Source organism: Erpetoichthys calabaricus, chromosome 5 (assembly GCF_900747795.2).
Source record: "Erpetoichthys calabaricus chromosome 5, fErpCal1.3, whole genome shotgun sequence".
Classification (NCBI taxonomy): domain Eukaryota; kingdom Metazoa; phylum Chordata; class Cladistia; order Polypteriformes; family Polypteridae; genus Erpetoichthys; species Erpetoichthys calabaricus.
In genome coordinates, this window is record NC_041398.2 from 18,616,313 (window position 1) to 18,634,028 (window position 17,716).

General features: G+C 42.5%; 2 protein-coding genes across 3 annotated transcripts in view; both read left to right on the plus strand.

Moving 5' to 3' along the window:
* LOC114641710 (galactose-3-O-sulfotransferase 2-like) overlaps nt 1–13,840 on the plus strand; it is a 38,939-nt gene extending 25,099 nt beyond the window's left edge. The window contains exons 3-4 of the mRNA XM_028790735.2: nt 3,047–3,365; nt 12,321–13,840. Of these exons, the coding sequence (XP_028646568.1) occupies nt 3,047–3,365; nt 12,321–13,106 (1,105 nt within the window). The 3' untranslated portion in view covers nt 13,107–13,840. The remainder of the gene's footprint in view (nt 1–3,046; nt 3,366–12,320) is intronic.
* The window catches only part of LOC114641663 (gastrula zinc finger protein XlCGF57.1-like), a 308,826-nt gene that overhangs the window by 148,915 nt on the left and 142,195 nt on the right, over nt 1–17,716 (plus strand). The gene's annotated exons all lie outside the window — the stretch shown is intronic.

Here is a 17,716-nt window from a genome sequence, read left to right on the forward strand (position 1 = left end):
GAAAAAAAAAATTAAACAGCCAAATGGGGCTATGCATACGACCTTAAAAGGTTTAAATAAAACAGAAATATATATTTTATTTTTACTTGGTTAACTTGTGGAGGGTGTATCCTGTAGCAAAGCCCTAACTTTTTTCGTGAAAGCCCGTTTCAGTCAATAAGTCTTATGTGTGTGTTTATGTATGTGTGTTTATATATGTAGATGTGTATATGTAGATATGTATATATATGTATATGTATATAAATGTTTATGTGTGTGTGTATATTATATATATAATATATATATATATATATAAAAGACAGCAACACTTATAACAATGACAACACAATTACATTGACAATCATGTTACGTTATTTTTAAAATGTTTCCTTTTTTTTTTCATAACCTCTTTAACACACTACTTCTCCGCTGCGAAGCGCGGGTATTTTGCTAGTATATATATATATATTTATTCACGGCATTCGTAGTCTGAATCACAATCTGATTGTATGGGTGGTTACCTACCAGGTAACGCTTATGGTTGGCCAGCAAGTCAGCTAACATCCGCCACGGTGCCCTCAGTTGTGAGAAGCAGATCATAGAATGGTTGAAAATAGTTTGCTGTCAAATAATCCAAAGAGTACGCGACACGTGTTTCACCCTAATTCTTGGCTCATCAGGCTTACACACTCACTGCATATAGCCAAATTCCCGGGCTTCGCAGCGGTGAAGTATTGCTTTTAGCTGTTTTTTTGTGAAGCAGTCTTTAGTGTAATGAATGTTTTCTTCAGCGCTCTTTGGGGCTCTTCCTTGTTTTCTACGTGCTGCGTTCACAGTCAGTTCACGTGATTACGTGGGAGGCGTGATGACGCGATACGCAACCCCGCCTCCCATGGCCAGCGAGCTGCAGTCCATAACAGTATATAGACAAAAAAGAGGTTCCAGTTATGACCGTTACACTTTGAATTTCGAAATGAAACCTGCCTAACTTTTGTAAGTAAGCTGTAAGGAATGAGCCTGCCAAATTTCAGCCTTCCACCTACACGGGAAGTTGGAGAATTAGTGATGAGTGAGTGAGTGAGTGAGTGAGTGAGTGAGTGAGTGAGTGAGTGAGTGAGTGAGTGAGTGAGTGAGTGAGTGAGTGAGTGAGTGAGGGCTTTGCCTTTTATTAGTATAGATAAGATTGAGCAACACATGGCAAGGACAGGAGTTTACTGACCAGTCAGCATGGGCTCAGAAGAGGGAGGTCGTGTTTTACTAACATGCTGGAATTCTATGAGGAGGCAACAAAAGGATACAATCAAAGTGGAGCACATGATATTATTTATCAGGACTTTCAGAAAGCATTTGATGAGGTGCCACATGAGAGGATGGGCATCAAACTAAAAGAAGTGGCAGTTCAGGTCGTGGTGTGTAGATGGGGGCAGAATTCACTCAGTCACAGGAAGCAGAGGGTGATGGTGCGAGGAGTCAGAACATAGTGAAGGTAACAGTGGTGACCAGCAGGGGTCAGTGTAGGGGCCGCTGCTATTTTTAATATCTATAAATTATTCAGATAGGAATATAAGTAACAAGCTGGTTAAGTTTGTAGATGATACCAAGATATGTGGATTGGCAGATAATGTGGAATCCGTTATATCATCACAGAAGGACTTGGACAGCAGACGGGCTTGGGCAGATTTGTGACTGATGAAATTTAATGTCAGGAAATGTAAAGAATTACACATAGGAAGGAGAAATGTGAGGTTTGAATACTCAGTGGGTGGTCTGAAAATCGAGAGTCCACCTTATGAGGAGGAGTTAGGAGTTGCAGTGGACTCTAAGCTATCGACTTCCAGACAGAGTTCAGAATCCATTAAGAAGGCTAACAGAATGTCAGGTTATATAGCGCCTTGATGTGTGGAGTACAAGTCCCAGGAGGTTCTGCTCAAGCTTTTTAAAACACTGGTGAGGCTTCATCTGGAGTCCTGTGTGCAGTTTTGGTCTCCAGGCTACAAAAGAATCACTAGAAAAGGTCCAGAGAAGAGCGACTAGGCTGATTCAGGGCTCCAGGGGATGAGTTATGAGGAAAAATTAAAAGAGCTGAGTCTTTACAGTTTAAGCAAAAGAAGATTGAGAGGAGACCTGACTGAAGTGTTTAAAATCATGAAGGGAATTAATCCAGAGGAACGAGATGGTGACTTTAAAATGAGTTCATCAAGAACACGGGGACTTCATAAGGTTACATTTCACACAAACATTAGGATGTTTGTCTTCACAAAGAGGACCATAGACACATGGACTAAGTGAACAGGTGGACAGTCACACTTTAGTTAACTTCACTACCTGACTTGATGTTATTGTGGAGGAATTAACTGAATAGGAGTGATGAGCTTTTTAGAGCAGAATGGCTTGTTCTCATCAAAAGTTTTTCTAATGTTTGAAAGTGTTGATTATGTACCCCCAAATCCCATTTCTTAAAAATCAAAAGATGGTTTCCCTAGCTCACTACAACAGTGGTTCTCAAACCTAAGTAACAAAAAAGGGGGCACGAATGTTGCCATATGTGGCGTAATTTCGCTATTCGTAGGGAAATTTTAAACTTGTAGCTGTGTATCGGCAGCAAAAAATAGAGGAATAAATTTTATTAGGGTTTCAAAAAAACGTTAGGGGGGCGCAATTAAAACTGTTATGAAAACTCAGCACACAAATACTTAAAGGTTGAGCAACGCTGCACTACAATATCCATAAACTTGGACAACCCAGGATTTCCACATAGTGATGCCTTCCTAAATTTGTAGTTTTACCCTGATAGGTAAGAATTTACGTCATTAAAGGTCTACATGTGCCTTGATGTGATGTCACTGATGTTCCAGACCATAATATAAAAGCACTTTTGGTAGCTGAGGCTTTGTAAGATCTGAAAGAATCCTGTGTGTCATTTCAGTTGATAACAACTGGTGGGCTGGCATGAGAGTTGGGTGTCTTCCACTGTCAGTTTCTGTTCTTGGATGATGTCTCCTCATTCCACTCCTACACTCCTGGTCCCCTTGTAATAATTATTTAAACTGTTTGCCTTTATTTTCAGCTCAAAGGTTATTCAACACCAGGAAGACTCAGAAGTTCATTCTCTACAGAGGAAGGAATTAAGTTCATGGCATTCTCCTCGGCTCTGTACACCCAAAACAAATGTGATGTTCCTGAAGACCCACAAAACGGCCAGCTGCACCATCCTGAACCTGCTCTACCGCTTTGGGGAAAAACACAACCTGACTTTTGCCCTAGCAAAGGGTTACCATTTTGACTATCCCAAATTTTTCAACTCACGCAGCGTACAGGGCTTCTCAGAGCAGAGTGGACAACACTACAATATGATGTGCAGCCATATGAGGTTCAACCGACCGGAGGTATGACATGTGAGGACGTGGTTGTGTGTGTGTGTGTGTGTGTGTGTGTGTGCATACATGTGGGGATGGGTTGCATCAAAATGCTGGAAATCCTGTCATCTGCTTTAGATGCCAAATAACAGAATGAGCATTCGACTGAAGGTGCACAGTGGGCCCTTTGGAGACCGAGAATGTTGGCATCAGATGATCTCAGAAGTCCGTTAGGTTTAAGCACTCCAGGGCCCGCTCACCCCTGTACATTTGTAGAGACACCCGTTAATATACAGTAGGCGCATTCATCATAGTTTTATTTGTGCATTTAAAGGCACATTTAAGGTTTCCGTGCAGTAATTGGACTTCCATCTGCTCGTCATTTAATTCTCAAGTATAGTTCTCCAATAACTAAAAAAATAAATAAATAAATAGCAGCGCAGTCATTTTCTATCAAATGCAGACATTCTGTTGACCCATGTAGTGTGTGTATTTCGGTGTTCTTTCAGTATGACGACCAGTTTGAAAATTATGATCTTTGTCAAGGATGCATCAACGACATCAGAGTCGATATTTGGGTTCCTTCATACAGAATGTCACATTTTAGCGTTTAGTCTCAACACTTGCTTAAATGTAGTGTCATGCGTTCTGATCTTTAAATCTCATTATTGTGCATGTGGTGTTTTGTTAAGGAGAACTGGGTTCGCTTCCCGGGTCCTCCCGGCGTGGAGTTTGCATGTTATCCCCGTGTCTGTGTGGGTTTCCTCCCACAGTCCAAAGACATGCGGGTTTAGTGCATTGGCAATCCTAAATTGTCCCTAGTGTGTGCTTGGTGTGTGGGTGTGGGTGTGTGTGTGTGTGCACTGCGGTGGGCTGGCGCCCTGCACGGGATTTGTTCCTGCCTTGTCCCCTATGCTGGCTGGGATTGGCTCCAGCAGACCCCAGTGACCCTGTGTTAGGATATAGCGGGTTGGGAAATGACTGACTGACTGACTGACTGACTGACTGTATTCTGTTCATTTTTGCCTTAGTGTGTTTGGTTATGTTTCCTGCCCCGTGCTGGCACCTAGAACAGTTGGAGATTTCTTGCTATTGTAAATTCTTTTGTGATTACCCTTTTTATTTTTTGTTTGTTTCCTCCTTTGTTGCGTTTTTTGAAATCAGATCACAAATTGCATTTCTTAGACATACAGGTAGTCCCCAGGTTACGGACAGCTGACCTACAACATACGAACGGGGCCGCAGCTGCGACGCATGCGCCTCAGTAACTGCCGCTCCGTCATCTTCGGCCCGGGGACACTGCAAGTGGTGGCTGGACGGAGGCTGGAGGGGGTCGGTTTCGGTGCTCATGCAGTGTAGAGTCCGTCGGGCGGCAAGCGGTTTCACTGCCCGCCCCCTGCTGCAAGTGGTAACCCTGTTGTGGCTGAACGGAGGCCATTGAGGGTGAATGGGGAGGCAGGGGGTAGCGTTGTAGTGTGCCTCGGATGGCTGCGTGTTGAATGGGGGTGGTGGTGCGGTGGGATACTGCAGGCAGCATACTGTAGTGGAGGTGACTGTGATGTGGGCTGGTGATGAAGCGCCCCTCGCTGCCCTCATTCATTCTCAATAGCAAGCCTGCTTGTACTGTTATGCACATAGCTGGAAGTTGTCTCTTGTCAGTACAGGGTGGTCCAGATCTAATTCTGCAGATCCAGATCGTCTGGATGACTTTGATTTATGAGGGGAAGATTCCAGTTCGGCGCAAAGACGATTCTTCGTGTCGTCAATTCGCACACTTCTCGATGGTCCGGGATTTTTTTGGGTGATTTTCTATGTAATAAACTGAATAAGTTATAGCGTAATGAAAATTGCAGAATTAGATCTGGACCACCCTGTACATCAGACGTGTTGACGACTGGTGCCTAATCTGCTGTGACAGCGTGTACAGTGCTGTGCAGAAGAGCTCATCTGAAACACAAATCTAATACAAGTGCTGGTGCTACAGTAAAGAAGAGAAAAACCATCACCATTGAAAATAAAGTAGAAATAATAAAAAGGTCAGAAAGAAGTGAAACTCCATCATTCATTGGCAGAGCACTTGGTTACAGTCAGTCAACAATAACATTTATTAAAGTAATGTACCTGTTCCGACTTACATACAAATTCACCTTCAGTACAAACCTACAGTCCCTATCTTGTACGTAACCCGGGGCTGCCTGTATTTTGCCTTTTGACAAACCTATTTTTGATTTTTTTTTTGTGTTTCATTTATTTCTTTTTATTTCTTTCTCTCTCTCTCTTTCTTTCTCCCTGTTTATTTATTTTTGGCTTATTTTTTTCCCATGAAAACGACTAAGAATTATTTTGCTACTGAGCTTTCCCGTTTTTCTGCCCGTGTATGCTCAACCCTACCTTTTAATTTGGGTGAAATTAGCCATTTTGAATACGAGGCCTCTTCTAAACCTGGGGCCAGATTTTTGGAGGCAAGGCGACATTTTGCAAAATCACAACAAAATGTCAATCTGCAACAAACCGAAAAAAAAATAAAAGGTTCTCCGACAACTCCTAATACAAATCTGGCCCTCTTAACCCCATGAGTTTATTGGCAGAGGGCAGTCCTCCATGTGAAAATCATGGTGGCCTTGTCTTCCAAAAATCCATATACAGGAGAAAATACATATGTAATGAATAATGAATAAACAAAATATAACAAAAAAAACACAACACACACACACAACATTTAAATATGAACATATTATAATATACCAGCAAGCCCGCGATTCTACAGGTCGTAGCCATACGGGCTCGTGTTTGTATTACTAATCGTTACGCTCCTTCCATTTGGAGCCGTGACCCCTTTGCCTCTGTGAAGCCGTGACGTCTTTGCTTCTGGTGTGTCTGAAGCGCGTTGTTAGGAGCCCCCGTGTATTGTTGTTATCCATGCAGTCTCGTCTGTGTTGTTCTGTGGCTGTGTCGTTAGGTAGACATCGTTTACTGTTAGGAAGCATAATCCAACTTACATTTAATACTGAATTACCGTTATGTGATTCACATATGCCACACTGACTGCTGGCACAGTGGATTAGAGCAGGTTTAGTTTACAGGTTGTGTTGTTTGGGCGCCACCTACTGACTCTGGGAAGCCACTGGGTCTGACTCTGGGGCGCTGCGGCGCATTGCGCATGCGCTTCGGTGCGTCCGCCGCCCGTGCATAAATTAAACTGTCATTTAGTAATATAGATAATTTAATATAATGAACATAAAGATCACAACATACAGTGGTGTGAAAAACTATTTGCCCCCTTCCTGATTTCTTATTCTTTTGCATGTTTGTCACACAAAATGTTTCTGATCATCAAACACATTTAACCATTAGTCAAACATAACACAAGTAAACACAAAATGCAGTTTTTAAATGATGGTGTGTATTATTTAGGGAGAAAAAAAATCCAAACCTACATGGCCCTGTGTGAAAAAGTAATTGCCCCCTTGTTAAAAAATAACCTAACTGTGGTGTATCACACCTGAGTTCAATTTCCGTAGCCACCCCCAGGCCTGATTACTGCCACACCTGTTTCAATCAAGAAATCACTTAAATAGGAGCTGCCTGACAAAGAGAAGTAGACCAAAAGCACCTCAAAAGCTAGACATCATGCCAAGATCCAAAGAAATTCAGGAACAAATGAGAACAGAAGTAATTGAGATCTATCAGTCTGGTAAAGGTTATAAAGCCATTTCTAAAGCTTTGGGACTCCAGCGAACCACAGTGAGAGCCATTATCCACAAATGGCAAAAACATGGAACAGTGGTGAACCTTCCCAGGAGTGGCCGGCCGACCAAAATTACCCCAAGAGCGCAGAGACGACTCATCCGAGAGGTCACAAAAGACCCCAGGACAACATCTAAAGAACTGCAGGCCTCACTTGCCTCAATTAAGGTCAGTGTTCACGACTCCACCATAAGAAAGAAACTGGGCAAAAACGGCCTGCATGGCAGATTTCCAAGACGCAAACCACTGTTAAGCAAAAAGAACATTAGGGCTCGTCTCAATTTTGCTAAAAAACATCTCAATGATTGCCAAGACTTTTGGGAAAATACCTTGTGGACTGATGAGACAAAAGTTGAACTTTTTGGAAGGCAAATGTCCCGTTACATCTGGCGTAAAAGGAACACAGCATTTCAGAAAAAGAACATCATACCAACAGTAAAATATGGTGGTGGTAGTGTGATGGTCTGGGGTTGTTTTGCTGCTTCAGGACCTGGAAGGCTTGCTGTGATAGATGGAACCATGAATTCTACTGTCTACCAAAAAATCCTGAAGGAGAATGTCCGGCCATCTGTTCGTCAACTCAAGCTGAAGCGATCTTGGGTGCTGCAACAGGACAATGACCCAAAACACACCAGCAAATCCACCTCTGAATGGCTGAAGAAAAACAAAATGAAGACTTTGGAGTGGACTAGTCAAAGTCCTGACCTGAATCCAATTGAGATGCTATGGCATGACCTTAAAAAGGCGGTTCATGCTAGAAAACCCTCAAATAAAGCTGAATTACAACAATTTTGCAAAGATGAGTGGGCCAAAATTCCTCCAGAGCGCTGTAAAAGACTCATTGCAAGGTATCGCAAACGCTTGATTGCAGTTATTGTTGCTAAGGGTGGCCCAACCAGTTATTAGGTTCAGGGGGCAATTACTTTTTCACACAGAGCCATGTAGGTTTGGATTTTTTTTTCTCCCTAAATAATAAAAACCACCATTTACAAACTGCATTTTGTGTTTACTTGTGTTATATTTGACTAATGGTTAAATGTGTTTGATGATCAGAAACATTTTGTGTGACAAACATGCAAAAGAATAAGAAATCAGGAAGGGGGCAAATAGTTTTTCACATGGTACATTTAAGCCAACATGACAAACTGCACTTAGAGGGCACACATGGCCACTTTCATCTGTAGGAGATAAGAAACAGGAAAAGGGCTGCTGCTAGGAAGGGGCTAGGGTGGGCTTTGTATGCTGGACAGAAAACTCAAGTGTCTATGTGTGTAAAATGCCTGTATAAAGCTTACCGCATTTCTTTAAATAAGGTTAGAGGCTCCTTTATGGGGTTATAAAATCTATTCCACAGCACAGATCTGATTCTTATGGTGTGCTGCCAGATCCCTGCATTGTGTGTCTGTTAGTCCTGCAGGGACAGACATCATTCTCAAACAGGAAAGCACATCTGGGGACAACTCGCTACAAAGGTGTAGGGAAGAGCAATGAAATCCACCACTGACAAGTCTCCACACACACAGGGGTTCTTCCTATTAAGGCAGCCTTTAATGGGTTGCAGTGTCCCAGTTCTACTGATCCATTAGAAAACCAAATAAAATAACTGTGGGGAAAAAAACAGGGAGGGAGAAATAAAACCGAACAAAAAACTGAGAAAATAAAGTGAAAATTGCTGTTACCAATTCAAGGCTTACTAATTAATTTCTATAATTGCATCTCTGTATGCAATGTGTTTAGAGAAGCATTGGGGTCTTTGTGGTGTCATTCATCTCAGAGCGGTTTTGGCAGTATCTATACACATCGATGTGCACTGTAAATATGAGTAAACGTGTGTTGGTGCTTGAACCATCGGTGTCCGTCTGTCTGTGTCAGGGCTGGCTTCCACAATATAGATAGTGTAGAAAAGGCACTATATATGCGCCTGACCCGGCACAGAAGGGCACAGAGGCACGTATAAAACAAGGACTTTTTATTTTTCTTCTTCATCCGTGGGCACACATCTTCCCCATGACCCACAAGCAATACACAGTCCCAAAAGCACTCTTTTCCACACAATAGTAACAGCACTCTTTTCTCCTCTCCCACCACTCCTCCACAAGCGTAGTCCTCCTCCTCCTCCCGACCCTGGCTCTCTCGAGTGGTGGTGGCTGGCCCTTTTTTTACCCCAGCATTCCAGGTGCTTGATCACTTGGTCCTAATTGCATTTCTGGGTGGGGCTGAAGATTCGACCAGCCGGGCTGCAGACTCCATGCAGCTCCCCCTAGCGGCCATCCGAGCCCCCAGCCAGGCTGTGGAGGACTCCATCTCCCATGGAGCCATGCGCCAGGTTGGGGAATCATCGTCCGCCAGGGAGGCTGCCACCAAGTGTCCCGGGGGAGGTATTGAAGTGTCCATGGCTGCTCCCCCGGAACAGATGCTGCAGGGGCGTCCCTGCTGGGAATGGGACCCGGCTGTCCTTCACAATAGATAAATAGATAGATAGACAGTCATATGAAATAGTTTGGGAACCCCTCTTAATTCTTTGGATTTTTATTTCTCATTGGCTGAGCTTTCAAAGTAGCAACTTCCCTTTAATATATGACATGCCTTATGGAAACAGTAGGATTTCAGCAGTGACATTAAATTTATTGGATTAACAGATACATACAGACACCCCCCAACTGGAATGCCCTGATTTAAGCAATAAAACACAGGCAGGAGAAAGCGTCAATCGTTATTCTTTATCTAAATCTTCAAAGAGGTAACAAGTGTATTACATGGTAGCCACATGTTAGTCACATTGCTACAAAGGAAAAAATGTCCTGAGGCTCTATTTATACAATTCCGTGATTAGGTCACTATTCTTTAAAAGGAATTCATTACAAATTCAAACTTTTGACATGATTGGTCACACCTAGTTGCTAACAGGACGTGCACAACTTGATTGATAGTCCTGTTTATTTAGAATGTACGTATGTGACATTTTTTAAAAATTTTACATTTTTATCTTGAGGAGCTGTGTGAACCTCAAGAAGAAGGAAAAAAGAACAATGGCCTATATAAATATATATATTATGATGCAGCTTGGTACAAAACAGGAAACAGTATTGTAAAAGAATGGTTATGCCAAAAATATAGCACTTGTATTAAAGGGGTTATATAAAGGACAAGAAATACATTTTTTCATAGTGAATAATAAAATAACAGCGTCAGCTTTTAAGCTTAAGCTCAGAAGGATATAAAACTCAGACACATGCCAGGTGCACACATAGAGCAGGGTTCAAATTTAACTCTTACGCAGAAAATATGCAATACGCATCATAACAAAATTAGACAGGTGCATAAATGTGGGCACCCCAACAGAGATATGACATCAATACTTAATTTAGCCTCCTTTAGCAAATATAGACGCTGTCCTCCTGCAGCCTTTGATGAGTGTCTGGATTCTGGATGGAGGTACTTCTGACCATTCTTCATACAAAATCTCTCTAGTTTAGTTCAATTTGATGGCTGCTGAGCATGGACAGCCTGCTTCAAATCATCCCATAGATTTCTGATGATATTCAAGTCCGGGGACTGTGATGGCCATTCCAGAACATTGTACTTCTCCCTCTGCATGAATGTCTTTGTAGATTTCCAACTGTGTTTTGGGTCATTGTCTTATTGGAATATCCAACCCCTGCGTACCTTCAACTTTGTAACTGATGCTTGAACATTTTCCTGAAGAATTTGTTGATATTGGGTTGAATTCATCCAACCCTCGACTTTAACAAGGGCCCCAGTCCGTGAACTCGCCGCACAGCCCCACAGCACGATGGAACCTCCACCAAATCTGACAGGAGGTAGCAGGTGTTTTTCTTAGAATGTGGTGTTCTTCTTCCACCATGTAAAACACTTTTTTGTTCTGACCAAAAAGCTCCATTTTTGTCTCATCAGTCCAAATCACTTTGTTTCCAAATGAATCTGGCTTGTCTAAATGAGCATTGGCATACAACAAGCGACTCTGTTTGTGGCGTGAGTGCAGAAAGGGCTTCTTTCTCATCACCCTGCCATACAGATGTTCTTTGTGCAAATTGTGCCGAATTGTAAAACGATGTACAGATACACCATCTGCAGCCAGATGTTCCTGCAGGTCTTTGGAGGTGATCTGTCGGTTGTCTGTAACCATTGTCACAGTCCTGCTCATATGCTGCTCCTGTGTTTTTCTTGGCCTGCCAGACCTGCTGGTTTAACAGCAACTGTGCCTGTTGCCTTCTATTTCCTGATTCCATTCCTTACAGTTGAAACTGACAGTTTAAACCTCTGAGATAGTTTTTGTAGCCTTCCCTTACACCATGATACTGAACAATCTTTGTTTTCAGATCTTTTGAGGTTTGCTTTGAGGATCCCATGCTGTCTGTCACTCTTCAGAGGAAAGTCAAAGGGAAGCACAACTTGTAATTGACCACCTTAAATACCTTTATATCTCATGATGGGACACACCTGACTATGAAGTTCAAAGCGTAACAAGCTCATCCAATCAATTTGGTGTTGTAAGTAATCAGCATTGAGCAGTGACAGGCATTCAAATCAGCACAATGACAAGGGGACACACATTTGTGCACAGCCAGGTTTTCACATTTGATTTAATTTCATACAACTAAATACTGTGTCACTAAAAATCTTTGTTCAGAAAACACCGCAGTACTCAGATGTTCCTAGTAAATGAAACACAGACCACAGTTATCTTATTTGTTGAAAGGAGAGTCAATTATTATGCAGGCTGAGAGGGGTTCCCAAACGTTTTGATATGACTGTATATAGATATAGATATAGATATACAGTAGATGTAGATATATAGATATAATAAGACAAAAGAGATTATGAAGGGATGGGTGATCCCCGTATAATTGTTGCCAAAATTACAAAGCAAACAAACAAAAGGAAGTCTTTTCCAGATGTGACTGGTGATAGACAGCAGTTGTGCCAGTTGTGAAGGTGATGAGGCAGAAGTAGCAGGCCCAGGAGCCCCTGAACGTGATGGCATTTGGCCTCAAGATGTTGATTTCCAGATCTGCAGAGGGAAGGAGAGGATAGTTGCTGTAAGACAATGCTAACCCTTGACTCAGAAAGTAATTACAAGTCAGCATGCCCTGAATTTGTCTCTCAGGCACAGTATGCTACATGTTAAATTGCTCCTAAGGCAGGATTAGTTAATTCTAGAGCAGTTTCACCTGCCATTCACCTTTGTGATCTCCACATATTCCTTATCCTTTACAGGTCCAGAAAGTGATGCCGGCAGACACCTTCTACATTTCTATTCTGCGTCACCCAGTCAGTTTGGCCGAGTCCTCATTCAACTACTTTAACTTTTTGGCACCAGCCTTCAAACACTCTGCCAGTTTTGAAGACTTTATTGCTAATCCCTGGAAGTACTACGTACCAGACCTGCTCTTTAACCACTTGGCTCGAAATATGCTTTGGTTTGATTTAGGCTTTGACCACAATGCTAACTTCTCACTGCAGTTTGCCCAGTCCGTGGTGGCAGAAATCCAGCAGAGTTTCCATTTCATCCTATTAGCCGACTACTTTGATCAATCAATGGTCCTCCTTCGGGATGCCCTCTGTTGGTCACTGGATGATGTTGTCACCTTTAGGCACAATGCTCGCACTAATGCGAAACCAAAGTGCCTGTCCCCAGCACAGGAGGAGCAATTAAAGAAGTGGAATGCTCTAGACTGGTATTTATACCAAAGTTTCAATACAACTTTCTGGAAGAAGGTGGAGAGGTTTGGAAAACTTAGAATGGATAAGGAAGTGGCCATCCTTCAGGCCCGCCGTGAAGAACTTCAGAATCTCTGTCTGTTGAAAGGAGGGAAACCACCAGAGGTAAAGCCGAGTCTTGGTCAAGGTGTTGAACGATGCCAAACTGGCCATGTCACAATGATGACATACACTTTGAACTCAAACCTGAGCATTTCAGACAAAGAACTCTGCTCACGAATGATCAGGGAAGAATATGAGTATACGGACTTGATGCGCAAGAAACAGTTTCCGAAGACATAAACTTTGCCACAGCAAACTGCAGCTAAAGGGATCAGAAGGGTTCGAGTTAAGGTCCAAGAGGCAACAAAAGTGGCCGTGTCATTGAGCAACAGGATAACTCCAACTAGAAGATCATTAGAGACTTTGGAGTCCTCACTCCTAATCAGTAGTGATGTGTCCTGAGCAAGCAACCTATTCAGTTGCACTTTATATATGTGCTAGTTTTGTGTGCTCTATTAGAATAAACAATAAATGCACAATCAATTGTTAAAGGCCTGTCTTTTATCCTTCTTTCATGGATGAAGCACCATGTCAAGGCTGTCCACAGCTTGGCCCTTATCAGTGAAGCCGCATACTGACACTTTCTGCCACAGTTGCCTATTATTTTAGCCTTACAGGGATGCTAGTGCAGCAAGTAACCATTAATTGCATTATTAATTAGGCAGTAAAGTTTTCATATGTGGGTCCTCCTGTTGCCCACATAATTGTAAGAATTGATTAACCAAAAGGCCATCAATCTTTAACAGCTCAGGATTAGGACATGAAAACGAAGAGGGGTTAATCAGGTGATGCTCACCTCCTGGTGGCAAATGTGTCCTTCAAGCCAAAGTGGTTGTTATAAGAAGATGGACTGGGAAGGAAATCTGCTATGAGAAAGTCTACTGGGGAGAAGATTATTATGGCAATGTCCACGGGGGCAAGGGTATTGTTATGAGAAGGTCTGTACCACCAGGTGATTGTTAGAAGAAGAGGTGCTGAGCGAGGTCATCATCATCATGAGAAACCCTGCACAATAAATGTTGGGATACTGTTCTTTATTTCGCCTTATACAATTTCTCATATTAGAAATTTGTTAGTTTTCGCATACCCCTTGGGGTCAGAGCGCAGGGTCAGCCATTGCACTGCGCCTCTGGAGCAATTGAATTGGCAGTGATCTCATCAGACCTGCCTCTACTGTAAAAAATCTTGGTGTCATTTTTGATTCCTCCCTCACTTATTCCATCCACATAAATCACATTAAGAAACTTTCTTACTTTCACCTCCGTAACATATCCCGTGTTCGCTCCTTCCTCTCCTTCTCTAATGCTGAGAAACTTGTCCATGCTTTTATCACATCCTGCATCGATTATTGTAATTCCCTACTGGCAGGTGCCCCTTCTAATCTTACATCACAGCTCCAGCTTATTCAAAACTCAGCTGCAAGAGTCCTTACTCGGACCAGCAGCAGCGAGCACATCACACCCATCCTGCTCCGTCTTCACTGGCTCCCTGTGTCCTGCAGAATTGAATATAAAATCTTACTAATAACCTACAAAGCTTTAAATAACCTCGCACCAAACTACATCAGTGACCTTCTCCATCACTATGTGCCTGCCCGCCCACTAAGGTCCTCTGATTCTGGTCATCTTGTTGTGCCCCTCACTAATCTACACTCCATGGGTGACAGGGCCTTCAGCTGTATAGCGCCCAGACTCTGGAATGACCTACCAAAATTAATCAGGTCAGCTGACTCCATGAATTCTTTTAAAAAACAACTCAAAACTCATCTGTTCAGGAAGGCTTTTAGCTCCACTTGACTTTATTACCCTTCTCTCAGTTTACTTCTCTGTCAAGTTGCTAATGTAACCTGTATGTGTGTGCGAGACCATCAATTATGTTGTATGTTTTTTTTTTTTCAGAATTTACTGTCTTAATCTTCTTTATTTATTTATCTGGTTTGCACAATGCTATATACTGTATATTCTGCCGTTCTTTATTTATTCTGTAAGTGCCTTGAGCATGGGAAAGGCGCTATATAAATAAAATGTATTATTATTATTATTGAAGGCCTTGCTCAAGGGCCCAGCAGAGTAGGATCTCTTTTGGCAGTGACAGGGATTCGAACTGGCAACCTTCTGGATACCAGCGCAGATCCTTACCCTCAGAGCCACCACTCCGCCCCACTGCTGTGAAGTGGGGATATTTTGTGATAAGAATTGTAATAAATTTGGGGCTCACCAAGTGCTCAGGGTTCATTTCATGAAATGAGATGGCTTTATGTGCTCCACAATGGTTTCCTATGCAGTGCAATAAAGTGACAGACTGGGAAAGGCTAACTTCTAGGAAACAGACCCAGTCTCCCTAAGGACCGTGTAGCACCTGATTTAATGGGGAGCTAGCCTACGAGACAGAATCCTCAGTTGAATGTCTGGCATTATGAGCCGTACCTTCTTCCCAACTTGAAATTTTGCAGCTGCTTGCTTTTATTACAATCAGCAAACCTTTTGACAGGGGTTTCTGTTGGTTCTACTGTACTAACATCCAGGTCAGGTCAGGTGAGATTAGGGAGCATGCACTGATACAGTGCATTACCACACCCAACACATGATGAAACAGCTCAGGATCCTGGTTGGCAACTTCCCAGGCACAACACGCGGTCCAGTCCCAACCTCCGGAAATGGCCATATATCTGTCACAGCCAGGTGTGATGTGGGCGTCCCCTTGGACTGGTCCAGCCACTTGGGTCCTCAACAATGATGATACTGTGGACTCTGTGAGTAACCACTCATTCGGCACAGAGTCAAACCAGTGGTACACTAGGATTCTCTAAAGAGACACAGTATAGAGATTTCTGTTTTCTCCTTATTTAGTTTGGGAAAATTACTACTCATCCACTCAGAAACACAAGTTAGATATTGGCTCAGTGAACCAGGAGAGTCGGGGTCTTCAGCTGTGGGTCGTCAGCATAGCTGTTTAGCAAACGATCAATAGGCTCTTGGATTATCTGCATTATTATTTATAATTTTAGAGATGTAGCACCTCCTCTCAAGACAGAATATGTTGCTGTATTCTGTTATTTTAGCCTTCAATATTTCATAGTGGATAATCAATTTAGTTCTTCTCTGTTTACACTCAGCTCTCCTGCTTATTTTCTTTAAATCAGACAGTCTTTTGGTCTTCCATGGTATAACAGTGCTGGACGATTTTTTAACTGTCTTTTCAGGAGTAACTATGTCAGCGGCAGCTCTCACTTTAGCAATAAAATTTTCCACTTTACAATTTACATTATTATTACTATTGTAGTAAACACTACAAACAGTGGTCTGATAAACTGATATCTATGATCTGCCTCACATCAACATTTAATCCTTTAGTAATCACTAAATCCAGCGTGTGCCCCCCTTTGTGTGCTGGCTGGCTAATCTGCTGATCTCAGATCAAAAGAGTGCAGGAGGCTCATGAATTCTTTAGCTTTCGGTATTATCAATATAAAAATTAAAGTCACCAACAATTAGGAGCCTGTCATAGTTAGTTGTTATAATTGACACTAAGTCTGAGAATTCCTCAAAGAAAGACGCATTATATTTAGGAGGTCTATACATGGATAATACTAGAAACTGAGAAACGCCTTGAATAACAAAGTCAAAATACTCAAAAGATGCGAACATACCAAAGCTGACATCTTTACACTTTAACCAGCTCAAATAAATATTTGATAAACTGCTGCCTTTTTTGTCTTGATGAACCGCATGAGTAAAGCTGTAATTCAGAGGTACAGATTCAATTAAAAGAGCTCAACTATCAGAGCTAAGCCACGTTTCAATTAATGCAAGAAAGTCGATTTTCCTATAACTAATAAGATAATTGATGAAAACGATCTTGTTTGTTAATGCTCTAACATTTAGTAAGGCCATATTTAAGGTCTCGGAAGAGCAGAGCTGAACTGGGGGAGTGTTACAGCTGTTTGAAATGGTAATTAAGTTATTTGTATTAATGCCGCTTTGTATGGATTTTTTATTTAATTTATAGTCTGCTGTTATAGTTTTATTCATCCATCCATTTTCCAACCCACTGAATCCAAACACAGGGTCACGGGGGTCTGCTGGAGCCAATCCCAGCCAATACAGGGCACAAGGCAGGAATCAAACCCTGGGCAGGGTGCCAACCCACCACAGGACACACACAAACACACCCACACACCAAGCACACACTAGGGCCAATTTAGAATCACCAATCCACCTAACCTGCCTGTCTTTGGACTGTGGGAGGAAACACGGGGAGAGTGGAACTGTGCGGAATGTAGTGCACGGGGAGAACATGCAAACTCCACGCAGGGAGGACCCGGGAAGTGAACTCGGGTCTCCTAACTGCGAGGCAGCAGTGCTACCACTGCGCCACCGTGCCGCCCTGTTATAGTTTTAATTCAGTAAATATTTAGAGGTGAAATGGTAATTAAATTATTTGCATTTATGCTGCATTTTGTGAGAAGTTACACCAGTTCTGGATGAAGATGCTTGCCTGGGCCAATGGAGTTGATCTAGCCTTAAACCCCATTCTGCACAGTTGAAACAGGCTAATTCCCTCATCATAGTCACTCCGAAAGGGAGCGGGAGTAAAACTCACTTGGCCCTGAAAGTGAGCGGCATGCTGTTGCTGAATCACGATGAGCTGTGACTATTTCAGCTGTCGGGGAAAACTCTTTCAACAGGCAAGTATTCAGCTCCCTCAGGTGCCTCCGTCTGGACAGGAATTGCTGAATCTGGCTCTCGAGGGCCCTGAGGTCTTCGACAACATGCTCCATCTCACAGTCTACCATTGTCCACTTCTGCTTTCCTAAGAAAGAAAGAGAGAGAGAGAGAGAGAGAGTCATA